The sequence below is a fragment of the Chaetura pelagica genome, unplaced genomic scaffold, assembly GCF_000747805.2.
Source record: "Chaetura pelagica isolate M959 unplaced genomic scaffold, ChaPel_1.0 scaffold50, whole genome shotgun sequence".
In the NCBI taxonomy this organism is placed as follows: domain Eukaryota; kingdom Metazoa; phylum Chordata; class Aves; order Apodiformes; family Apodidae; genus Chaetura; species Chaetura pelagica.
This window is the reverse complement of record NW_009952366.1, coordinates 6516348-6543439: the sequence shown is the minus strand read 5'-3', so window position 1 is coordinate 6543439 and position 27092 is coordinate 6516348. Positions and strand designations below refer to the sequence as shown.

General features: G+C 38.4%; 1 protein-coding gene across 1 annotated transcript in view; it reads left to right on the top strand.

Annotated features, from left to right (window-relative positions):
* FGD6 (FYVE, RhoGEF and PH domain containing 6) overlaps nucleotides 1–27092 on the top strand; it is a 77483-nt gene that overhangs the window by 36372 nt on the left and 14019 nt on the right. Inside the window, 11 exon segments of the mRNA XM_010008067.1 lie at nucleotides 2144–2205; nucleotides 2298–2328; nucleotides 10747–10898; nucleotides 11746–11902; nucleotides 13135–13222; nucleotides 18668–18718; nucleotides 21795–21853; nucleotides 21953–22024; nucleotides 22521–22589; nucleotides 24217–24300; nucleotides 25469–25548. Of these exon segments, the coding sequence (XP_010006369.1) occupies nucleotides 2144–2205; nucleotides 2298–2328; nucleotides 10747–10898; nucleotides 11746–11902; nucleotides 13135–13222; nucleotides 18668–18718; nucleotides 21795–21853; nucleotides 21953–22024; nucleotides 22521–22589; nucleotides 24217–24300; nucleotides 25469–25548 (905 nt within the window).

Here is a 27092-nt window from a genome sequence, read left to right as displayed (position 1 = left end):
GGGGAAAAGGGCAGAGGGGAAAGAGGGTTTGAGGGAAGAGCTTGTTCCTGTGAAATTATGCAGGACTGTACCTGTACAGAGACTAACTTACCTGGCATGCCTTAGAAATGCCCTTAATCTTCCATGACAAGAGTTTTACAGGAACGTGTCCCTGTTAGGAGGCTCCTCGGGCAGGTTTCAGGGTGTAATTCGGCACTTGCTGTGCAGCATCTGCTGGTCAGTTTGCTTCAGCTGCCTGTGGCACGTGTGGCCAGCAGCTGGGGATTAGCAACCAACTTCCTAAGAGGGAGAGCAGCTGCTGGGAAGAATGAAGCAGGCTCTGCTTCGGTCATCAGCTGGGCTTGTTTTTATTTTCCCTTACCACAAGCATCTGGCTGTTTTGATGCTTTGCATCCATTTGAGGAGTTACAAGGTTGCTTCCCAATGCCCTGCGTGAAGACCCGAATTTGTATCCCATTGGTTCTCCCATTACAGACTCTCTTAGGCCCTGAGTATCTCTGGCTGAGAAAATGCAAAGTGACCTTTTGGTGCCAGCTGGTATGTGAAAAGTCTTTAAAATGGGGTTGAAAACAGATTCTGATATTTAGTTTTGCAATTGTTTAGCAGTAGCATCTTGGTCTCAAAATACTCATTTTCATCTCATTTGCAACCATCACATCTACAGTGATGGCAGATACCTTGCTCTGCATAATTGAGGTACTTGTGAATTCAGTCTTGCAGACAGTGTATCAGCTGTGCTTTCTAAAAAGGAACAGAGGCCTGAGGATGAGGGTTACTTTTATCACCTGAATCCAAATGACCCTCACTGGGTAGATCTAAGTGTTTTTTTTAAATCAGTTACATTTTTAGAAGTAAAATGCCAGCTCTGTGTGGAAGTAACTATATTATATAAAATAAATAACGTACTTTGCATATGTTTCCTGCAACACCAAATTATTAAATTTAGAAATTAATTTTATTTTAGGAATTTGGCACTGTGTAAATTAAAATAAAAAAATATTTTGCTTTATTTTTAGCAATACCATTAAAACCAACCTATGAATATATTCAGTTCCATGGTATGATTTCTAGCACTTGAGACTTGTTTATAGGATTGGAGAATACATGAGGTCTGGTTGAATCTTGCCACATAAGTGGTTATGAATCAAAGCTTCATATGTGCAATGCCACCAATATCTGCTTTTCTGGAGAAATTGTTCAATGCTTTTATTATGCTACTGTACTGAAGACAGTCTCCTCAGGACTTCCATCCTGTGATGCTTTAGTGCTCCTCATCCACGCTCTTTCTTTGCAGCCCATTGAAACAATAGCCTGAATATCTATTAGATGTGGTGGCAGCTGGCAGGAGAGCAGCATATGGCAAACCTTGAGAGCTGTTATGGAGGAAGGTGTTTTATTTGAGGGAAATTACACATGGGAGTTACACTCTGTAGAATACATATCCCCTTTTGCTTTGCTATACCTGTCCGTTATAACTGATGTTAAACAGTAGCATTGATTTTTTGGCAGCCAAATGTGTGCACGTAAAAAACATCACAATCTCCTCAGTGTTTCAGGCTGATAACAAAGCTCACACTTCTACAGCTTTGCAGTACAGCTGCTATTTTTTTCAGCAACTCCTTTAGTAGATGGTCAGAAGCTGATTTTGCAGTGTAGTATTTTTCTCCTTTCATCTTCTTTTTTTCAGTAAAGAAAATGTGTATTTCTTTTAAGGTGTTCCTGAAACCCATTTGAGTATACTGCAAACACTATTGCTGTATTAATCAGAAAAAAATGAAATAATACAGAAATATTATCTGTACTTTACTACTTTTGCTAAGCAATAATTGTTGCTTTCTAGGGCTTGCTTCATTATGGGCTTTAGTGCTTCCTGTAATAATTAAAATACAAAGGCTGATAGTGTTATAAAAGCTACTCTTAGCTAATATTGTTATTTTGAGCTACAAGCTAAATTGATTTTCTTACAGGTCCTGAGAAGCTGGAAGATTTCAAAGCCAAGAGATTTCAAAGCACTGTAAAACATTTTATTAGACATAACTATTAAATAATTACCATGAATTTGAGGAGCTACTAGCTGGAACTTATCCTTACAAGAGTTTTAGTAGGTGTATAGTATAACATCTAATTTTGTTTGCAGAGTAAGGCAGCTGGAAAGAAAACAAAGGTTTACCACATTGCCAAGGAGATCATGAGCTCAGAGAAAGTGTAAGTATCAATGCTAAACTGAACAGCTACTCAGTTTATTTTAATTGGGGAATTAAAATGTAATTATTTGCTTTTTCTTGCTTTTCTGATAGGTTTGTGGATGTGTTAAAGCTCTTACACATTGTAAGTACTCCAAAAAAAAAAGAAGTTTCCTCTTCTGTTTGTTAAATCTGTTACAGTTCTGTGTTTAAGCTTTATTGTAGTGAATGCCACTTTTTCTGCTGTCTGCATATTCAGAATATAAAAATTAATTAAGCAGAACTTTAAAGTTTCCGATTTTATAAAAGTAATTAATATTTTGGTGGTTACTTCTGCATCTCCTTAATTAATGCATGCAGTCTTCCAGCTGTGTGGGTGTATTGCTTGATTATTGAAAATGGAATATATATCCATTTATGTTAATCAGCGTAATATTTATAAGCCAGCATGTAAGATAGCACCCAAAATAAAATTCTCGGTTAGAATAACTTTTAAAGTAGCTGGAGGAGGCAGAAACAATTTACATTTAGAAATGGTACCTAAAGATACACATTCTGTAGGTAATCCAACTAATTAGCTCTAATGGTGCATCATCACCATGGCAGCCTATTTTTATGGGCTGCAATTCTGGGACAGATGCTTGCTTTCTGCTATCAGCTGTGATTGCAGTACGCGTGATGTGTTGTCCACAGCTAGGTTTAAGTATTTAATCCTTGCTTAGACAGACCAGTCATCTGTTAAACATGCTGTGTTGAAGGTGATAATAGTAAATTAATGAAGATTTTAGCTTTCTCTAGCTTTGTTTGATATGTTTTCTGTCGACTTCTAAGTGATATGTGTTTGTACTATTTATTAAGTGCTTTTTTAGTGATTTTTTTTTTTTCCTTGGGTAAAATAAGTGGTTATATTGCAAACAGATGTGTTGGTTTGTCTTGGTCTCTTGAGAGTGTGTTCTGTGAAACTAGGAACAAAGTCTCTCATATCTAATAGATGGATGTATATAATCCTGCAATATGGAGATCTTACAAAAAACTTACCACACCACTTGCTGATTCCTCTGTTGCCTTCCATTTTAGTAATTGATTTCCTGATTCTGTTCAAGCTTGGTTTTTAAAAGCTGGGTCAGGCACTTGCAGCCAATGTATAATTTATATTCAACGTGGTTTCTAGTACAGAACTCAAGCTTCAAGACTTATTGAGGAAATAGTCTTAATGAGCATAGGCAAGCTTAAAGCCATATGATTTTTAATTATAATATTTTTCAGGCATATAACTGATGTCTTAAAGGTGTTTTTTCTCTTCAGTGTAGCAGTTCTTTAGGTAAGATGCAGTACTGGAAGTACTGGTCATTGGTGAGGAAGATGCAGGCAACCAAATTAAGCATGTGGGAGAGGGAAAATAGTAGGGAGTTTAGGAAGTTTCTGGGGTAAACCTAAGGTTGTTCTCATGGTGTAAATGTGCACACTGTAGGATGAGCTTTGCTTTGTTTTAATGGAGAACTCACAGCTCTATTCATGACAGTATGCTAGATTCTGGCTGCCAAATACAAACCCTTAGAAATGTTTTTGTTGGCTAGCAATAACAATCGACATGTGTTCGGCCTGGCCTAACAGAGAGGATGTTAGGCTTGGAGTCGAGGAGATAATTTGTCCTCAACTTCTCTGTTGGCCTGCAGTGTGAACTGTAGTGAGTGTCCTTGTCAGAGTGGGCACCAGTTTTGAGGCTCTGTGTATGTGTGTGTGTCCATGCTTCACTAAATAAAAATTGCCATATCTGATAATGATTGGAGAAACACATGTTTTTTTTATTTCCACAGAGTGCTATGCTGGAGAATTTGCATATATTTATCACAGACATTATTAAATCTGTTTATTTAGTAATATATTTCTTATGGATAATATTTAAACATTGATGAAACTATCCTTTTAATTTCACATGCACTGTGAACCGCTTTGGCTTACTGGCTTCAGTGTCACATTACTGTCAGCAAAGCAATCTCTTGACAGATCTTTGGAATTAAAACAGTTTCTCCCCAGGCTGGACTGTTTTAAACATAGTAAAGATTCAGCTGGTCACATGAGGCTCCGTTACACCTTCTGAACTCTCTATCAGTGGTTTTCCAAAGAGTAAATACTTGACTAATTTCATTAATGATGATCTGAAATTAATAGTGTTCTCCTCAGTCTGTCTTACAAATGCCAGTTAATGAAGCTCAGGGCTCTTAATACAGCCAGGGAACTGGACTATTGATGTAAGGAAAAGGTTCTTAAATCGCTTCATGCATTTGAAGTGGAGTGTAGAGCAGTTGAGAAGGTGGGAGTGTAATTGCAAGCTCATTACAAGTACCACTGAATTTTTTGTTAGAATTTTCTTATTTTGCATTGACAAAGTCTAGTTAGTTAGAGCAATTCTTCCAAGATACTAAGGTGTCTGCCTGTTGGGACACTGTCATACTTTTTAAGTACACATGGCTGCTTCTGTTGAAGACAGACTGCAAAAATTATCTAGAAAATTATAAATACTTGGGGACACTTCTGTAATACACAATAAGCTGATCATAACAGAGATGAGGGACTTCACTGCCTCTGCACACTGACTGTCTCTGAGACAGTCTGGCTGAATGGCATTGCTTGAATGAGGAATCAGACGTGACTTGTAATCTTGAATTCTCTGAATTTCTGTTAACTATTGTAATACTCTTCTAGAGATTCCAGTAAAATGCTATTAGAAACTCCTGCAAACAAAGAGGCTTAATTCAGACCAAGTCATCTATATGTATCTTTGTGAGATGGTTCATGTATGGCTTCCAGAGGGTAAACCAAGGGTTTAGAATATGTGAAAAGTGCTATTTCTTCCCTGGGGGCACTTGCAAGACAAAAAGGAGCCATGAACTGGATGTAAAACACAAGTAAGTTTGTCACTGCTATGTGAGATGCTGTGTGCCAAAAAAACACCAGGCATTCCTGAAAAAGGAACAAGGCAAGACTGTGCCATTTGTACTCTTTTATTGTGGCATTCTATGGAAATGGTTTGATTTGCACAAATGAGAGAACTTCAGCAGCTGTTGCTTTATGGCCGAGCTGCCTGGCTTCTTTGCTGTCCTTTTTTGTTCCTAATTTTGTTCATTTGCTAAAACCCACCTCTCTTTTGGTTCTGCCATCCTTTTTTATTTAATTTTCCCCATCCTGTCAAGGTATGAGCAATGAGGCTTCTAGTCCAGTGAAGCAACATGCATTTTTGGGGATAGCTTCTTCCACTGCAGGGCTTGGTGTGTAACTTTGTGCTGTGTGAGTGAAGAAAACCTTAGGCTTGCAGCTTTTTGCCTGAGCCTTTAGGTCTGTACTTGTGACTTACACCTCAGTTCTGTCCTTATTAGGACTCTGAGAGCAAGTAGGAGGTTGTCAGGAGGCACCTGTAACTTTTCTGCAGCCATGAGATCAGCCTCTTACTAAACAAAGCAGATAAGAAGTCAAGCTGCTTTTTTTTTTTTTTTTTTTTCTCTCCCTGTTGTGTATCTTTCCAGAGGCACTTACAAGAGTGGGAAACTCTGTTTAAATGTTTCCATTTTCAGAAAACATTTGCAAAATTATATCTATATATAAACTATATATGGTAAACGTAAGACTTTTTATATATGGTAGCCAAATGTTATGAAAAAGAATTCGTAGTAGATTTGGAAAAAGACTGTAGTGGGCATACTGAAGAACAAAATAACTATGGGTTTTGAAGCAAAAGAAGTCCTGACCTCTGGTCATGGCATAAAATTGATGATCTACTACTGTTTGGCTGTGAAAAGTTCTCTCAACTTCCAAGTCCTTTTTCTCCAACTGTAAAACTTTAATATTTGAGTGGTCTGTGTTGAATATGTTGATGAATTTTTAGTCTATGAAGTGCTTTAAACTTGCTGATTGAGGTGTTTGGTAATGAATTGCAGATGTAGCCATCTTATTAAAAAAGCTAATAAAATAGTTTTGGTTTGGAAGGAAACATTGGTGTACTATCCAGCCTATTCCTTGAAATAACATTCTGGGAACATGCCTCCATCAAATAATAGATTATTGTAAAAAATTAACTATATTATATTGCTAAAGTCTTACAAAGTATTTTACTGCCTCAGAAAAAAGGTGTGGAACTCCTTGGCAGCTTTCCAGAAGCAATCTCATATGTTTGAAAATGTCACAACCCACACTTACTCATGGCCTTTATTAACTGTCATTGATACAGTTTAACAGTCTACAGCTAGTAGTCTAGTTAGCTAAGACTTCCTATTTGTATTTTAATAATGTATTTGTGAAATCTTCTGTAGCTGTACTCCTTGCAGTCATGTTTACAGTTTGTCACATGTAGCAGCCTGGCTGTTCCCCAGAGCGTGAAACTTCCTCTCCTTCCCTCCTCCCCCCACATAGGATGCGTGTGTGTGTGTTCCTTGAAAAACGTCCAAGTGCAAACATATATTTTTCCCTTAAATTAAACTGATATTTGAGCTATCTGCAGGTGTATTTAGCTGGGAGTTGTACCTCAGCAGAAGGGATTATGGCTTATTTTTGCTTTGCTGATGGTATGTTCTAAGGGAACAGATCCAAGATGAATATTGGTTGAAGCCTTAGGAGTAAAATACGTGACCGCATTTAGTTCCTTCTCTTCCAGTTAAATTCACAAGAAGTTTTCATTTCACCCCTTTGAAATCATCCCCGTTAAGCTATTAGATACCTGAAAGTGCACTTAACCCAGTCGGCAGCAGAGCGAGGGTTTAGGCTGGTCAGTACCTGTTTTGATTTACAGCTAAACTGGTTCCTTCACTCTCTAGTCGGACGCGGTCGGGTCCCTGCTTTGCTGAGCTCTGGGAATCCTCCAGTGGAAAGAACTTGAGAGGGGTTGTGAGTCAGGGCCTTTGCAGAGGGGAAGTGCATGGGCTGATCACAAATTATTCACATCAGGGTCAGAATTATTTCAGATATGGTGGCCCTTTACCTATTCCAGGAAGCTGCATTGAAGGGAGGGAATGAAAGCATCTGTAGTGGTGTCCTCCTCAGATACTGTTTAGGAGCTGAACAGCTTTAGAGGCAGTGTGTGCTAAAAGAATCAATAACATTCCCTGAACATTTTCAAATGTCTTGTCAAGCAGTAACTCGGCAACAGTATGTATTCAGAAGCCTTTAAAACTGCCTAAACTAGATTTTTATATGAACAAGTACCCAGTGGGATGCTGTCTTACTCTGTAATAAACTAAGACTGTCTCTGGCTTGGAAAGAATGTGCATTTCAGGGGTGATGATGAGTGCTGTGTGAAGACAATTGCATTTGCTTAAGCAGTAAAACTGGTATCAAAATATTATTATTATTATTGGACCAAAGTGCAATGTAGAACTACAAACTGTAAACCAGCATTTCAGAAAGTGTACAACAGCCTCCCCCCTTCTTAAAAGGAGAAATTGTCCTGGTGAGAAGCTGGGATGATTCGTTATAATTAACATAATCTTGTTTTCTGTTGTGCAGCATATGAAACTTTAGACTAAAGTTGCAAGTGGTGTTTTCCACTGAAATAAGCACATTAATTCTAAAGCATGGCAAGTTGTTGATTTGGGTGTTTTATGAGTAAGATTGTAATATTTGAAAGGCTCATTTTAAATTATAAATATCTTGTCTTTAAATTTGCTGTCATGGATTGCTACATTGCTTCAAACAGAATGATTTCTAGGACAACTCCGGTGACTCTTTGAACAGTCTGATGAAAGTAGTGCTGTAGGGTACCATATGCTAAACATGTTTGCAATATTAATCACTTCTTGCAGGTATATATACAAATCAGAGCAATATATATAATTTGCAAGAATAGTTCTGTTTTTTATTTATCAGTGAAAGGATTTTGTTTTAGAAGGAGTTAAGTTCTAATGCATGAAATTACTGCAGTTTCTCATTTCTGAGTCATTCACCTACTTGTCTAAAAAAGTTGTCCTTGTCTGAATACCTTCCACCATTTTGAGTGAAATTTCAGGGTTTACTTTTCAAGTTAACGCATTTTATGTTTCGTAATTAAAACAGAACTATGTTTTGTCCTTTGGGGTAAGAAATTACTTTCTCAGAAGGCCAGTGCCTTCAAGTGTAAACACTGTTAACTCTAAACTTGTATGTTTGTGTGACTTTTCCTACCCCCACTCCTCAGGCATGTTCTCTCTGCCTTCAGCTCTTAAGTTTATCTGAAGATGAACTTGGCATGACAGTTACTTCACACCCACTGCCAGGTTTAAAAATAAATCTTAATATGATTACAGCGACAAATGCATTGTACTGCTTCTGTGGTGAAGAGTTGATAACTCAGAAAGAAAAAGAGAAAAAGAAAGTGTTGAAATGTAGCTCTTTTGTTTAGCAGGCTGGTTTGCATCATATGAAAGCTTTACTTTATCTTTCTTCCCTGCGTTTCCTCTCTGCAGGGCGTCCTCCATTTACTCAGTTGTGGAAGGGGACAGAGGGGGTGATGAAGTTTTGGTTGGCTGTTGTAATGATGGAGACTTTCATGGCGTGATCCAAAGCCTGACCAAGCTGATACACTTTGGATCAAGCCAGTCTAAACCCCAAATTTTCTGTATACAGAAAACATCCTGCAGATGCTTTGAGTGCTATATCTGGAAGTTAAATAAATGCTCTTAACATAAATGACATTCCTGTCTTATCTACTGGTGCTTAAACCTGGCTCCCTGCTCTCCTTTTGTTGTTTGGTCAGGGAAAAGCCTGGATTGTTGATTACACTGCAGACAAAACTGATTTTCTTTGCATCGAGCAAGTAGCTGTATAACATTCAGACAAAATTCTGGTTCCATCCCGTAGCAAAGTACATACAGTATATTGTGTGTGCATGCGATTTGAGGGAGGAGGAGATTATTATCATAATATGATGATGCATTTTGCATGAAGCTCTTCAGAATGCCTCGTTTGAGCTCTTGCCATTGTAATTCCATGTATCATTTCAGTGTTAAGCAATGCCCTAGGGTCAGGAAAACCCATAAGATGCAGCTGGTAGTTAACCTATGTGTCACTAGTCTGCACAGAGGATGTAAACCAGAACATTTCCATATGAATAAAGCCATCTGTTTTTTAACTCCCTTGCATTTAGTTCTCAGCCTTCCCCCATCACAGCCATCACCCTGTATCTCCTTTCAGTTTCTTGTCATAACTCTGCCCAGTCACAGCCTTGGTGACCCAGAGGGTCACAAAGCAAGAAAGTGTGTCTGGAGCTCACGCTGCCCAGAGCTGATGTAATGAGGAGAGAGGGCAGGGGAAAGTTGAGGCTTAAGTTTGAGAGACTCTAAATAGTGCCAGATGCTGGACTGATGAGATAGCTACTAAGACCTGTAGCAGTAGACTTTGGGAGGGGGAAAGAGGGCACTTAATTTTTTATTTGTATTTTTTTGAACCTGAAGGACCATATAGCTTTTCAAAGGCAGGTGTGGACCTCATGCACATTTAAAATATAGCTCATTATTGTACTTAGGAACATATTGTCTGATGACCTTTTGCAGGCCAATTACAGATTGTGCATATGTTATCATGCTTCAGCAGACCACAAACTCAAAAAGAGCTATTAAAAATTGTCTGTTTTCCACTGTTGTCTAAATTAAAGTGAGAGACAGTAATACACCATGCCACCTAATTTGAATTTTCTTTCTGGTTAGTTTAGACAATGTTATTTTCCAAGTGAAATGCTAAATTGCTGACCTTTTCTGAAAATTGTGTTTGCATGTCTTTAGGGGAAGTACCTCGCCTAATTTATGCTGGGTTGTGTTATGGATAGAATTCTGGCCATACTGACTTTTGTGCAGCCAAAATTTTAATTTTAAATAGTTAAATGAGGACCAGTAAGCCTCACCTCTGTCCTATTGGAAGCTAGTTATAGCATAAAAATAATTAAGAAAATTATTCCAGTGAAAGTGGGGTTTTCCTCCTCCCTGTAAATGTTTTGAAGGTACCGGTGTTGGTTTTGATCATCAGTAACATTTGAAATCTCATTATTCATATATGTTGTTACAATGTATTTTTGAGAGATGTTTATTTTCCTCTATTTAGAAGAGCTGCTGCGTGTTGTAACTTTTTGTGACACGTTTTAATCTAGGAGGCATGTCTTCTGAATGGGCATTTGTAAATTGCTTATAAGACTACTATGAGTTTCTAATAAGATATTGTGATTGTATTAGCCAATATAGTATTTTTTCCTTTTTGATCTAAATCTGAGCCAGGAGCTACTGGAGGCTTCCCCCGCAGTTTCCTCGTGGGTAGCACCAGCACATTTCTTAAGGGAGCACATTTCTTATAAAAATAACAAACTTCTATAGTATGCATACAGGAGCAAGGAACTGAAGCTCCAGCATCAAACCAAAGGGATTAGCGCCATCCCAGGGGAGTAAATCGGCGCTGCAGAGAAACATAACCCAGATGGTACCTGCCTTGCCTTCAGTAATAGGGAGCTGCGCCTGGAATGTCTGTAGAGAAAAAGCCTCGTCTGTGTTGGTGCTTTGAAAGCTGTTTGCTCATGGGAAGGGGGGTTTCTGTCCTCTTTGTACTCCGGCAGGATTTCCGGGATGCTGTGGCACATGCCTCCAGGCAGCTTGGAAAGCCCGTGATTGAGGACAGAATCCTGAATCAGATCCTGTACTACCTACCTCAGCTGTACGAGCTCAATCGGGACCTCCTGAGGGAACTGGAAGAGCGATTATCTCACTGGTGACTATCAACAAAGGGATACTACTCCTTTGATGTTGTCAAAATTTATCTGTGAGGCTTTCAGTGACTCCATGTGACCACAGTTTGTCTCTTCTTTGTGTTTCACGAGCCTTCTTAAATGACAGACAGAGTTGGCTTTGAAAGTACAAGAGAGAATTTTTCTGTTCAGATGTACTTCTTGCCAGTTAGATGTATTCAGAAAGGTCCAGAGGACATACCAATACGTGTTTTTCACAATCCCATTTTTTAAACTTAGAATTTCATTTTTAGTTGAAAGTTCTGGCCCTAACATGGGGCATGATAAGTGGACTGATTTCATTAGAGGGAGAGGAAGCTGTCCTGAAGACGAGTTTGCATTTTGAAGGCAGTTGAGATCTACTCACCAGATACAGCACTGATTGACAGCTACAATCCCATTGACATCCATTCTCAGTTACACTGGTGGGTGGATCTGAGTCAGCTATACAAAGCCTATTGGCAAAAGCACTGACATGGGTAAAGACTGTAATCCCATGCTTGCTGTTAAGGAATGGAGGCTGCACCTTCAAGTTTTTGAAGACCTGTTTCTTCAGAAATCCAGCTGGTACTAAAGTCTTTGAACTGTTGGAGACCATTTTGAACAGACTGTGTATTAAATGGTTATAGTCTAACACCAGACTAGTGTGTTGAGGTGTGCCTGATCAGGTTTTTCATAGTAGCTGCTGAGATGGATACCTATTTGCTGAACTGTAAGCTTTTTGTTCAGAATATAAACTAGCACATTTTACTGTGAAAAAGATGAATGTTCTGCTGTTGGTTTAAAAGGTACACTCTTTTTAGCTCTTTCTAATTGCTCTCTTTTTTCTAGGCTTGAACATCAAAGAATTGCAGATATATTTGTTAAAAAGGGTCCATACTTGAAGATGTATTCAACTTACATAAAAGAATTCGATAAAAATGTTGCACTATTAGATGAACAGTGTAAGAAGAATGCAGGTTTTGCTTCAGTTGTCAAAGACTTTGAGGTACTGTAGTCTTTTGTAAAATTTATCCTGGTTTTTGGCCTTTCAGCAGCTGTGAACCTCCATAAGGCTTTAGAGATTATCCTCCAATTTGTATGGGGTTTTGGGGTGTGTGTGGGGGTGGGGGTGGTGGGTTGTTTGGGTTTTTGTTTGTTTTGGGTTTTTTTGTTTGGTTGGTTTTTGTTATGTCTTGGTTTTGCTTTTTTTCCTGCAGCCTTGGCTTGACACAGTAGGGTGGAAATGAAGTAGAAATAATTAAATTCAGATTTTGTGACATAACTAGTGATTTTGGCTAATAATGTGAGATATCATAAAGGACCTGGATTTTCAGAAAATGGAGCATTTGCTGCAAATTGTATCAGACACATTAACCAAATCTCTAGGGTTTTGTCTCCTGATTATACTATGCTCAATGAACTGTCCTATTTTAACAAGGTTGATTTCTCTACCACGTCCTAGGGCAGTAGCTTACTCATGGGAATGGTGTTTCACTTTGGTTGGAAATGTAAAAATGTGCATTTTCTCATCTACATATTTCTAGAAGTTTCAAATCCAGCACCTGCAGCAATCAGATGAAAGCTGATTCATGTCCCTAAAAGCTTTGCCAGATTTTTATATAACTCAGAACAAATCAGAGAAGAGGTGCAAACTCCCTAAGCACTTGAGTTGTACAAACTATGAAATTACCTCCTTTTGCAGAGGCTTCCCCTTGGGTAATCCCTTCACTTGTTTGCTTAGGAGAGGTTAGAAAGGCTACTTACAGTGGACAGAGGAAGAGCTTGAGCTAGAGTCAGAAAGACAGGAAGAAGATGAGAGTCCTTTCTAAGGACTAAGGTGTGGATTAATTAAAAATTCTGCAGTGGGCACTGCTGTCTTCTCTGCCTTTCTGGCTAATCAATTTTGACAGCGATGACAAAGGAGCATTGCTCTTGCCACTGGTGTTTCCTTTATTTCTGGGAAGCTTCATCTCTCATCCTCATAAGCAAAAACACCTGTTTTGAATCCACAGAGAGCATGAGTGCCTACTGATATCTTTTAACTCATAGTTTATTTTGCATGCAGACTTCCACAGAGAGAAATGCTTGCTCTGTGGAGCAGTGTTAACACTTTGGTATTCTCGCCTTTGTAAGATTAAGCTTACCCAGTGTAATCGGTAGTTGTTTGTAGGTGTATTTTCTTTGGCTGGAACCCTTAACTATCACAGAATTCTTACTTATTTTGGGTGTTTCTTTCAGATGAGCCCCCGCTGTGCTAATCTGGCCCTCAAGCACTATCTGCTCAAGCCAGTTCAGAGGATTCCCCAGTACAGGCTCCTGTTGACAGGTACAGTCAAGCTCTTTTACAGGCATAAGAAGCCAGTCTTCACATGTCCCAGGAAACTTGTTTTCAGGCAGTTGTATCTATCTGTAAAGTGTTTTTATCTCACTTCAGATAGTGAAGCTTTTTAAAAAACATGGCATGAGTTTAGAGGTTTTCTTTGTTAATACTGATTGCTAATATTCCCAATGCTGTGACATGTTATCTGATGGTACGTGCAGTGGTAGCTGGAAAACGTGAAACCTGTGGTGGTTTTTTTTGTTTCTGTGGTAATAGAAGCCCATAATTTCCTTAGAGGATTGGAATGCTCTTGTTTTGCTTTGGGTTTGGGGTGGGGTTTTTCGGGTGTTTTTTGTTTGTTTTTGTTGTTGGTGGTGGTGGTTTTGTTTGCTTTTTTTCAAAGGGAAAAGGTAGTGTGGAAAATTGGAAGTAAGAGAAGGAAGTGAAAGATGTGTCTGTAGCTGTGAACTTCTGCTAGTAGCTTCCCCATTTCTCCCCCACCCAGGTGTTATGTCTGTAAAATACATTCTCTTTTAAAGGCAAAACACATATTTTAGTGTATGTTACCAGTAAGTGCTTCAGACTAACATGTTACAGAGCCATTGTAGGCTGAAGAGCTGCCTTGGGAAAATCCAGGCTGCCTAGGAAATCCAGGCTCTATATCCTGTTCTGGCACCTCTGGGTGACCTTGAGCCAAGTATCTCCATGGTGCAGTGCTTTTCTGTAAAAGGAGGGCAATGATAGAAACTTCACCTGTGAAGTGTTTTGAGACGTGTGTTGTAAGCAGGGGATGTCTCCTGTAAGGATTTGGAAATACTTAGGGCATTGTTTTTGAAAGCTGTTGCTTCTTGATGAGCACTTTAAAAATAGCCTCTGTTTATGTAGTAACTGCAAAATAAAATGCTCGGTGACCTTTTTTTTCTGGCTCTGTAGCAGCTTGTTGGCATTCCCCCAGCAAGTACTTAAGACTAGTGATGCTGTGTGAGATACAGACTTGAGTGTTATACAGCAGTTACAAAGTTATTAACTTTGACCATTTTCATGTTAAGAATCTCATTAAAATCACAGGTGTTGAAAAAGGGTGAAAAGCTGTCACTAAATGAATAGGGGAAAATCTTAGTGATTCTTAACTGACTAAATCAAGCCATAAAACGGCATTTGGGCTGTTGTTTTAGCATGGTATAGGCTTGTTATACACTCCAAAATCAGCAGAGTTTTGCATAAGCTAAAAGGCTGTAATTAAAAAGGTTGAACTTATGATCAGGAGGGAGTAAATGCTTTTGTCAATAAACACAGCAAAGCAAGGTATTTCAGGGGTGGATGGCACTGAAACAAAACTCAGATGTTGAAGGGGAATTCCACATGACCATTAACTGTCACTGTGGCTGGGACAGACTGTTTTAGACCTGAGATGGTCTAAAACATTTCTCTTGTTCTATGAGAGCAATAAAAGAGGTCAGACTAAGAATGTTAGCGGATGTCACTTTGGGTCTGAGACACTGGAACAGGTTTCCCAGAGAAGCTGTGGATGCCCCCTCCCTGGAAGTGTTCAAAGCCAGGTTGGATGGGGCTTGGAGCAACCTGATCTAGTGGAGGATGTTCCTACCCACGCAGAGGGGTTGGAAGCAGATGACCTTTAACGTTTTTTTCCAGCACAAACCATTTCATGTATAATTTTCAGTTTGTTCAATCTACCATGCATTTCTGTTTTCCTTGAGATATTCTCACTCTTCCGTATCTCTGTGGATGAGCCATCTGCTCTGTTACCTTCGAGCAGCTCTGTGCAATACTGAACAATTTCTTTGTAAGCTTGTGCTGCAAAACCTTTGAAGGACATGCAAGATATTTGGATCTTTCGTTGCAGTGGATGAGATGTAGACATGCAGCAGCCACCCTGGCCAAAGACAGGGAAATTGCAGGCAAGGAAGGAGGGGACAGTGGGTAAGAGCAGGGGAGCAAAAATAATCCAGAAAACAAAGCTGCTAAGGCTGAGTCAGCAGGGGTTTCTTCCTATTTAGATGTTCCATGTCAGTGGGACAGCTTTGTATTGGTAACCTGCTGGTACATGGTCACATCACAAGATTGTTGCTGTGCTTTGAAGTGGAGTTACTTTTGTGCTAACAAAAGCAGGAGCAGGTGGACTCATAAATCAGTCAAGGAGAGGCACAGCTCAGCTCAGCTGTGTTTCTGTTTAATTGTACAGCTTTTCTCCAGTTCAGCAAGTGAACTTCCACTTCTCCAAGTAGTGGCCCCAAGCACTACACAGGAAATACTAGATAGGGTTTTGGGGAGGTTAATTAGAGGCCTCTAATTTCTAATAGAAATGAAGGAAAGGCAATTCTCTCCTCCCAGAAACCTCTAATTTGAGTAGATGACTTGAGACTGTACAGTATGAACAGACTCTTCATTGTCACAGGATAAGCCTCTCTGCTCTTTTTCTCAACACAAGGTTTGCAGAGAGAGAGAGAGCCTTTTATTATCCTCAACTGGAGTGTAGGGAGGGGAGGCTGAGGGGGATGGAAGATAAGCTTTTGAGCATGTTGCTCCTTTGCAGGTTGGAAATAGAGTTGTCAGACGAGGCCAATTAAGTGTTGGGGAATGATTGCTTTGAGTTTAACTTAATTAAATTAGACAACCTGAGACAAAAAGTAGTTAACAAAGCAGAAAAGAATTTTTAGCAGGAGAAGTAATAGTTGCTGCCCCCTGGCAAGAAGAAAGAGTGAGTTGGTGGCTGCTGTCAGATAGAAGCAGGGCATGAGGAAATTTTGTTCATCACAGAAACGGTACTTGATTGCTTTTGTGTTGATTTTTGTTGTGCTTTGGGGTATCCAGCAGAGTTACAAATTTTAATTTTAAAGTCTGCCTTTCTGAAGGTATGCTTAAGGTCTTCATACTCTGAACAACTAAATGACGTTTCCAAAGGGAATTTTATATTTTTTTGCAATGACAATACCATTCCACCTTAATATTAGATTTGTGTTTATATTATCTAGAAATATTTTTAGTAAATTTTTGCTGTAACATTTTCCATGTCTGTGAGATCTGCTTGTCTGTATAGTTTAAGCCAGTACCTCCAGAAAGTTGCAAGCACACAATTTCCAGTGTGTATTCACAGAAGAGACTAAAAATATCTGTTCTGATACTTCTCTTGAGCTGAGTTTTAGCTATGAATTGAAGTCCACTTACCAGATAGACATAGAGAGTAGTAAGAGGAAAATTATGTATTTATCAGTTCCGGGATTTTACAGTTGCAAGTTGTATTGACTGCTTCGGTCTTGTAATGCAAAAGCTGCCTTCCTTTTAAAATACAGAATTTTAAATTAAGGCACTGTGTTAAAATACCTAATTTGCCCTTTTCCCTGGTGATATTACTTACAATGCTAGAATATACTTATCTAAAAATGTTTTTGAGTGACATAAAGTGTTGATGTTCTGGGGAGCATGTCTTAAAGCATGAATATGTCAAGAAACAGTTTTCATGCTGGGTCTCTGGTTTTAGGTTTCCAGGGCAATTATATTGGATATTAACTTGAATGTCTCCATACACTAGGATAGTTTTAGAGTGCCAGCAGTACATTTGCCGATAAGCAAGTTATACCCACTTCCCACTGGAGTCCTTTGTGCTTGTTGCAATTGTAAAGCTTTAACTTGTTTGCCTGATGGTGAAGTCCCAGGAGTGCTCTGCCTGGGCAGGTGGGGCAGGAGGGGGCAGCTGGTGTCCTTTGTGTGTGACATTGGTTCCTTTAGGTTAAACCAAGTTAAAACTAATGTGAACTCTTCTCAGTTCCTTTCAAAACACCTCCTGCTGATTTATTTTTTTTTTCCTTTCACACCAGCTTCTTACCTGTATAGTTCAAGATGAAGCAAGATGAACTTTAATAGAATGTGTGTCCACCTAAATATTGCACTGGAATGTCTAGTAGCTACTACAGCACAAGATCTTGAGGGATGTGAAGGATGTAATATTCATGGAGTGTAGCTGGAGAGGTTCTGGTGCTATGTCAGACTTGTCTTAGAAGACCACAAGTTGTCCAGTGCCTGATAATGATCAGAGAGAACTTGGAGGAGAGCAGAAAGCTGTGGGTGTTCCCGTAGCCCAGCCAGACCTCCCAGCGCTCCCTCCCTGCTTCCCTGCAGGAGACTACAGCCAGTTCCTCTTTCTTCACCCCAACCTGGTCTTCATGCTTCTCTCTTGGATCCTCCCTTAGGTCTTTGCCAAAAAAATAAAATTCAGTGCCAAATACTTCTCTTCTGATAGTTCTGTTTTTCTCAAAGCTGTCATTAACTGGGACAACATTTCTCACTCTTTGCAGCATTTCTATTGCAGAAACATGTTTCATACTTCCTTTTTTTTTCATAAGGAAAAGATTACAATTCACTGAGCGGTCTCTGAGGGGCATGCATGAAGCAAGACATCTTATGAAGTCAGAAACAATTGGCTCCTGATCCTTCTTGAGTTAAAGGATTAGTTTGGGTAGGGCAAGCATAAGGGAGTTGAATTATTTCACTCCTACATGAAACTTGCACAACTGCAAAGCTAAAATGGAAGGATTGCTAATCACGTATGATTAGTTTTCAGTAGATATGCCAGATTCTTAATACCTCATTTAAAAGGTAATTATGATAAATGTCGATAGATACTGATTTAAACTAATGTGTGTTTCTTTGAAAATTTCTGTTTGCATTTATTTCACTTCTAAGCAGTTCAAAGTTGTAGCTTGTAGAAAATAGGTGGTTGACTTTTTACTGAGGCTGTGTATTAATCTTTGACAGGATATTATACTTCTTGGTGAACTGGACACTTGATCAAGGAATGGAAACTCAAGGGGCTGTTTTCTTGTGTAGCCATACATTTGGAGTTAATTTTAGCTAGGTAAAATAAATTCTAAAACTACCAGGACTTTAATGGATTGAGGGTGCCATCTCGTGGTTGAGGAACTAAATTTATAGTTGAAAAATAAAAATGCCTATTTGAATATTGGGGTGATATAATACTTTTATTATTGAAAAATATTAATCATAATGAAATATTCTGTAATGAGCTACTTTTTTTCTTAGCTCCTATAGGCAAGTTAGGTTCACAGGTAAATAACTATAATCTTCAATAATTTTTGCATCAATTTAAATGAATGCAAGTCTATGTATTATTTTCACTTGCTTGTTTTGTTCTGGATTAATATATACAACATATTGATTGCCTTCAAAGAAGGCAAGCTACTGCTTCAGTAACCTTCTCCTCCCTGAGCAAGAAGTCATGGTATACTTTAATTGTAGAAACACTACTTTTCCTGTTGTCGTTACTTTGTCTTGTTTAAAAGATTAAGTAGTAGATCTTTGTGGCAATAGGTCTGCCAGAAAAGCAAATTTCCAAGAAAAAAGGTGTTTTACTACTTTCTGGTGCTGTGTGTTTCTTTAAAAAATATATCTCTGTTATTTTTTTTCTTTATACAGATTATTTAAAGAATCTTTTAGAAGAATCTGCAGACTATAGGGATACCCAAGGTAAATGTCTCTTTAGATTAAAGAAATAACAGCTTATGTACATACAATAATGCTTCTAAATTTCGAATGAATGCCAAATGCTAGGTCTGTAATAGATATGTTGGGTTTTTTTATTTAGTTCTAACTTTCCCAGCAGAGATACTGAAAGGTTGCAAACTTCTATTTCAAAAAAGTTTGGAGCTGACAGGCTATCAGTTCACCCTTGAGCTGAAACCAAGAGATAAGTCCACAGGCAGCTTAAGCAGTTATTTTGGGCAGTGCTACTGAAAGAGCCAGTCCTTGCATCTGTAGGCTTTTCATGGTCTGTCTGGTCTGCTGGCTGCCCTCCCCCAGCTCTGAGCCCTTCTGTCCTCCTCCCCTCTCTTTGCACCAGGGCAAAAGTGTTCATGTGGTAGGAGTGAACAAGATCAAGGAGTCTCTCTGGGTCATATTAGTCTGAGGAGTTCTCCAGTATGATTTGTCACACATTGCACAAATACAAGTGACATCAACAAGTTTGCCTGCATGTGAGGGGAGAGAAAATAAGACAAAATAAGAAGGAATAGTTGGTGGTGGAAGGGGACAGGACTGCATGTTTCATGGTAGTTTGGGATTTGAGCAGATTTAATATGTGTAGCAATGCAATGCACATTCAGACTGTTTCCTTCTTCCATGTGTGTGCCTCAGCAGTACTAAAAATGTTCCCAGTTGATGTTTCCATTCATTTGCATGAGCCCCTGTCACTTATTCCAATCTCTTCAGTGACATTTGTGGAAGCCCATTCTCTTTAGGAAGGTTGTGCAGGTGTAGTTGATTGGACTGCAATAAACTAGTGCCTTCAAAGCACCGAGCCACGTTTGCTTTCTAACAACCTTTGTCTGCTAATACAGTACCATATAACTTCTGAGTAAATACCATTCTTAGGACACTTAGAAATATTTGGTTAAGTATTTTGAAATTACAAGCAACAAATATTTTTAAATGATGGCTCTTCAAGACACAGGAAAGTTGGTCGTGCACTTCTTAGGGCTGTGAACAAACTAATGCTTGCACTGCACGTTAAATAACTGACCACTTGAAAAGCCAGCAACTTAAATATATATTTTACTTTACATTTTCCTGTGATTTCTTCAGTTCTGTGGGTTTTTTTTTGTTGTACCTTCCACAGTGTTTTTCTCTCCATACGTCAAAGGTAAAAGCAGAAGCTTAGTTGTGAAAATGACAAGTGTTAATTTTATACATTTGACATGTTTGTTAGTCAACCTTTGAAATGGGGTAAGAAAAGAAAATCTAATCATTACTCACCAAGATCTTCTTATGATAATGAAGCTTAACTTACTTCTGACTATGCTTAGTTGTTTCATTCCCTTCTGGGGAGGGAGAATGACTAGGTTTGGTTAACCCAAAACCCCAAAGAACACAATTCTTCCCACTGACCTTAATTTGAATACATTACTCAAGCTGAGTGGTGTGAGAAGTGGAATGCTCTTCCCTGGCAAAACTCACTTTGTTTATGGACTTTTACCCTATAGATTATTCTATGTTGTTGTTTAGATTAGTTTAGTCTTGGTTGTGTAAGTAGTCCTGAGATCTTGGAATTTTCCCTTCAATAACCAGCAAATTTTCTCTAATATTCTTCAATCTTTCTTGAAGTGAATGAGTAAAATTTTAAGTTTTTAGTAGATATAATACCTGATAGATGAAGGAAGGTAGAATAAAAAATTCAGGTAGTGATTCCTGTCTTCGTGAATTTATCTACATTTCCTTCATTTTCTTTCAAATGGATAGAAGCTGAGGAGTGTTTTGGCTGGAGCCAGTCCAGCATTCCTAGTAGGAGACCACCAGCTATTTCTCAGCAGGCTCAACTGACATAATGGCATTTGTATTTAAATTTTGTTGAAGTGCTTGATATGTGCTATACCTCGTAACTGTTTTACTCCTGGGCTTGCATTGCTTTTGTTCATGAAAATCTTAAATAAAATTCTCCTTTGATTGACTTAGGAAGAGTTTTCTGCTCACGCCTCAGTTGAGTTTCTTATATGGCTTCATGACCACCTGAACTTTTCAGTTCAGAAAGCTGTGTCTTTAAACATACTTTCTGAATATAAACTCAACAAAAAAAAGGTAGTATATACATTCTACAGTACTAATACTCTTTATGATTATCTTGGGGAAAAAACAAAACAAAACACAAAATAAGGCTTTTTGGTTTTACCTCGTTTGGTAGGCTTCTCTGTGGATTAAGCAAGTATAGTTGCTTTATTTGAAGTACCTGACTGCACTTCAATTACTCAGAAGGTGTTAGATGCTTTCGAGACTACAGTGTATAAGATCAGTTGTTCTAGCTTTCAATTAAATGAGTTGGGTTTTTTTCTTCTTCAGTAAATTACAGTAAATTTTGGATAAGATCCTTGGATGGATTCTTTCTCATGTACACTGACTGTTCAGTAATTAACATAATCCTTTTATGCAACCTTTTTGCAGTTAGACCTTAGCATATATTACAGTCAAGTTGCTAGTTATTAAACATCAGTACTTAATAAAATCCCTCATCTTTGGTAACTCTTCTCTTTCAGAGACTTTTTTTCCTAGTGGTACTAAAGGCTGAAATTTAGAAATCTAAGCTTTATATTGTTATATTGAGATGTAACAAAACTAAAGGCAGAACAAAGAAATTGCAAAGATACGGGTTTTTCTTTAGGTACTCTTTTATGACTGCCACTGATGGCAGTTGTGTAAAATGGAAAAAACTTTATATCTACATAGTCTCAGTTAAAATGTTAACTTTTCTGCTCTAAGTAGAGATGCTGAAATTAAAGTAATTCCTTTAGACATTTAGTTTTGTTTGTTGACTCTTTTGATTAGCTGTAAGAAATAATTGACACTGTTGGTTGAAGCAGTGACTTGCTAGACCAGACTTACTAAACCATGATCCAGAGGCTCTGAGGTCCATGGAAAGTGCTCCTGAATGCAGTAACTGTGCAGTCAGGTCCTTGAACCTTGGCATGATGTGGAAGGGCAGAATTGCACCTGTGCTTTACATAATACCAACGCTAACTAGTCTGTGTAACAAAAGCATCATTTTTTCATCCTTCAGATGCTCTAGCTGTTGTCATAGAAGTTGCAAACCATGCCAATGACATCATGAAGCAGGGAGTAAGTATTTTGACTTATGAAGCTGGGTGATAAAAGCTTTAAAAAAAATGGTTATGGATGCAAGGGCAATTACTTACCTTTTGATTTTTCTCTCTGTAGGATAACTTTCAGAAACTCATGCAGATCCAGTACAGCTTAAATGGACACCATGAAATTGTACAGCCAGGAAGGGTAGGTCCTTCAGATGGCATTCAGCAGGTTGCAGTAAAAATGCAGCACAGATGATATGCGGGCACACTACTGAAGCCAGTACATACTGAGGGAAAAAATGGTCCATCACTTAATTATTCATTTCTAACAGTTAAATTAATAACACCTTTCCATATGTTTGGGGCTTTTTTGTACACATTTATCTGATGAAAACATTGGATTTTTAGAATATGATTCCTTGCTAGTTATTGCAAGCATATTTTTTTCCTCCAGCTTAACCTTGTATTTGTCTGGTTTCAAGTGCATCATGGAAAACTGTAATGCAGCCATTCACACTCACTGTTAGAGAAACCTAAGGATGAAGAGCTATTCTCAGAAAGGGAACCTTGAATCCCAAAACTTCTGCAGCACTTCTAGTATAGTAGTAGTAATAACAATTATAATGAAAAAGTCAGCTCATTTGTACAACTTATACCCTGAAAAGCCAGGTTTTGAATTGCTTGTTTTAATTTGCTAGGTCTTTCTGAAAGAGGGAACACTCATGAAGCTGTCCCGGAAGGTCATGCAGCCACGGATGTTTTTTCTGGTAAGATGCTATGTATATTGCTATGTGCCTGACTCTAGTGTCATTTTAATTGGTTAAAACATTACACCACAAACATAAGTAACTAATAACTTCAGGTAGTGGAAAAAATGACCAATTGTTGCTGTTCTACTTTGCTCTGTTCTGATTTAGAGAGATGATCTGTTGCACATGCACAAATTTAATAGAAAACCATTTCTCACTAAAATGTGTGGTTTTGAACAGTGCTCATTTAAAATTGGAGCACTTTCATTCAAAGATGTTATCTTTGGTAGTGTGAAAACTAAAGCAGTGACTCCACCCCGCTTAGCCACACCAGATGTTAAAACCTACACCTCTGCTGCTTGTCTTGCATCCTTCTCTCCCTCCTCTCTCCTTCCCCTGCACAAGGCTGCTTGCCTCCTGAGCAGAGCACTTGGCTGGAAGTTAAGTGCTGGGTTCTCCACTGCCTCTTTTACTGTTTTGTTTTGAAACTTCTGTGCGTCTCTGAAGTTTCTGTTTCCACTTGTGCTTTTTGCTTATCTCTTCTATTCAGGTAGTAAAGCAACTATTACTGTGTGCAATTTGTGACATTCTGTGGTGTTATTGGTCCAGGGTCCTGGCTGAAATCTGTCATACAGTTACTGTAGTACAAATAAGTATTTTCCCAGGGAATCATGGAGCATGTATTCGAAGCTCGCAAGTGTCTGTCTTATGCTCTGGAGATGACTTACAGCCTATAAAGCACTGGGATAACTGAAAATTATGTCAGTTACAGTAATGCTCACAAAAATCTGGTGCTATCTCAAGCTGGACTTCCCAAATCAGATATTGCTGATTTGAGTAGCTCTAGCTGGGATTTTATTTTTCTTTTTGGGGGGTCAAGGTTTTTGTTTTTGTTTTGTTGTTGTTGTTGTTGGGTTTTAAGATACAAAAGATGCAGGCTAGCATTTATACCCTTAGTCACTTAAGGCTCGTGAAAAATTTGTTTATTTTGCAAAGAACCTCACAGAAAAACTTACAAGACAGTTCAGTTTTCTGATCTGTGTTTATGTGCAGTAAACAAAGTTTGGATCTGTGTGTTGAAGAATACAAAAAATAAAAAGCCTTACTAGCTCTTCAGTAAGTGCACTGAATGAAGCCAAGTCTGGTAGAACAGCAAATAAACAGATTTAAACTGGTAAAAGTTTGGTACTTATCCATAAGTGGTACTTATGGATAGGTTTGTCCTCATAATCTTAATTTTGCTATCTCTGAGTTTCTGGAATGTTTTGTTTTAATGACCAATTCTAACACAATTTTGAAGTAGTATGTTATACAGTATAGCTGTGTACACAAGAAACATTTTTGTCCTTTTTGAAAGCCCGTTCTTTGACATCCATGCACTGTTTACTCATGTGCCAACTGTATATTTACACAAGGAGGATATTTATATATATACACAAGTTGTCTATTTATAGACAACTATTATTATCTAAATTCATACATGAAAATATTTCTTGGGTTCTAAGTGGAGTAGGAAGCAGAAGATGCTCTTCTGGAAATTTGATCTCAGTGCTGTATGAGCTTTGTACATTCAGTGAAATGCATCTGAAATTATCAGTGTCTGAGCAGTCTTTAGCCATTAAAAAACATTGCTTCTGTATTACAGTTCAATGATGCCCTGTTGTATACTACTCCAGTTCAGTCAGGGATGTATAAACTCAACAACATGCTATCGTTGGCTGGAATGAAGGTGAGTCACTTGTTAAAATGAGTCTTTCTCCAAATCTATTTAAACTCAGGTTTTCAAATTTTCAAAAAGCAACTATGTTTATCCCTGGAAAAAGGTATTGAAGATGTTTATGTTACAGAGGAATCCTGCAGGCTTAACATTTCTTGCATAATCATCTGTGGGATTGCTATCTAGTTTTCCCTAAAAAAACCTCTCTGTTGCCACTGGATCATGTCCTCTGCATTTCATCCCTTATTCTTCTACTCTGAAATACTAATTTGTCTACTTCTATTTTTGTATTGTACTTAATTTAGACTGCTTCACTTTTGCCTTGTAACTGCTTTTTATTGCCCACACCCAGAGATTAAGCATTTCTACCTGATAAGCTTCTGTTGGATCGAATCTCCATGGTTTCTAGAGATCTGCTGTGAGGGAAGATACAGCTTTTGTTACTGTGCCTTGGTGAAAAGCATCAAAGTGAAGCCCTGAGCCCTCTGGGACTATGGGACACTCACGCCATATATTGGCGTGGTCTGTGACATGACAGTGGGAAAAACAAACTGTTGCCTTGGGAATCAAGTAACTTGTCTCTGCTCCTGTCAGAGGAAAGCACCAAGTCCAGCTGCAGTGCAGATCTGGCGCCCAGGTCCACAGTTTTGCAGGCAGAGCTGCAAAATCTCTTCTGCCAGCAGATGTCTGGTGGTGGCTTAAAACCATTTTTAACCCTCCTTATGTTTGAAACTTGATAGGTCAGAAGAATCAGCAGGGTGATCGAGCCTTCAGGCTATGGGGCATATATGCACTCTGGGGCATACCAGGGGGCCCCATCTTGTCCTGAGCAGCAGCAGCAGCACCACCTTTTTTTGCCCAGTTGCAAGAGGTGATTAGAGGACAATGGGCCTGGGCATGTTGAAGCACAGCAGGAGGTGTCTGACAGCTCTTGAGCTTCATTCCACCATTCATCTCCAGCATTTGTAGGGCTCCACAATGAAATAAAATGGTGGACTGCTTGTAATCTTAGTGTAGCGGGGCCCTCTCATCTGGTGTATGATCTCTTACAACATTTGAGATTTTTCTATCCAATGTACCCCTTCTGCAATAAAAATGTAAGATATTTTACAGTAAGTAAAACTAAAGCAAGTACAAAAGTATAATTTCTGTTTAAATGTAATGTCTCTCTCAACTGAAGGTTAAGAAGCCAACCCAGGAAGCATATCAGAATGAACTGAACATTGAAAGTGTAGAAAGATCCTTCATTCTTTCAGCAAGGTAAGTCTTACAAATGAATAATGATTTTTAAGCCATGTAATTTCAAACAGGCCACATAAGCTTTATATAACTTATTTTGCACTTACATGATGAAAAGTTACCCTTGGGTAGAGTAATTGCAGAATAGAAGGTGTGACAAATGGGTTTCTGGAAACAAGGTAGGCTTTGTTCTAATTTACTTGTGTTCACATTCAAAATCTGATTTTGAAAACAAGTTTGTTTTTGAATGGGCTGACAGAAAGGAAGTCTGGTCACATCTAGTAAGTTTCACAGATACTATTTGATTTTGTAGTCTCTAATACAGTTCACCCTGACATGTTACGAAGACTGCCCATTATAAAGTGATGGATAGAAGCACAAAAGCTGTAGTAAATGTGGCTGGTATTTGGGCTTAAGGCTGCCACTGGTAGGGATTCTTCTGTCCTCAAAACAGTAAAATGTTTATCATACTGAGAAAAACTCTTGTTTCGTTCATTCTTTTCAGCTTAGCTACACCTTCATAAACTTGAAGTAAATTGAAGTATTATCCTCTCACTGCCTTTATTTGGGAGAAACAAAGATTAAAATTGTTTCACTTCATTTTAGGCTTTGCTTTTCACTATTTTTTTTTTTATTCTTCCAAAATTACTGATATGCTTAGTCAGTGCATAAACAGAACAGTATATGAAGCATGACAATACATTTTGGTATTATTATTTGTAACTTATATAAATTGGAAGAAGTCATCCTGCTCTTCTAGCTAAGTAACAGTGTAAAGAAGAAATGGATTTCAATGACCCTAAACTTATGGAAATGGAAGGAATTGCTGGAATGGTGCTTGTCTTAACCAGAAAACCAAATTCTCTGTGTAGCAGCAAAAGGATACACGGCCACAAAACTAGAGCAACTCTGGTCTGTCTTCATCGAGATGCCTTTAGCAAAGACCTGGTTTTGTGGATTGTTGTTTTTACTGGGTTTGAAGTTGGAGTTTTACACATCCTGACATTTGTGACAGTGTTGATACCAATGAAGACAGACATGTTTTCTCTTCTGTTTAGCAAAGCTGAGCAAGGGCAGACTGCTTCTGCTCTTGTGACCTTGTAAATACCGACATAAGGATCTCTGCACAACGATCGTAGTATCTGTAGCTGAGGGTAAACTAAGGTTAACCTTGTCAAAGTAGCCAAAGGAAGTAGCTTAATTGTCTGAGCGGTACTTATAAATAACAACAGACCTGAAAGGAATTTTTTTGTATTTTTTTCAACAAATGTGAATGTTCCTTACTGTGCTTTTGCACACTGGGAAAAAAAAAAAAAAAAGACGCATTTAATAGTTTAGGGTGTGATTCTCCTCCACTATTACATATCCAGATCCATGCTGCCTAGGTGCCTTGGTGACTGGGTGTTGTGTAGATACATAAAGGCGTTTATGGGATTGCAGTACACACTGTGTGATTCATCTGTGCTTGACTTGAAACAGCATTTCATTTTTAATTTAGTTGTTTTAAAGAAATTCAGTTGTTTAAAAAAAATATTCATTGGAACTTGAGAAAAGATTATAATCTT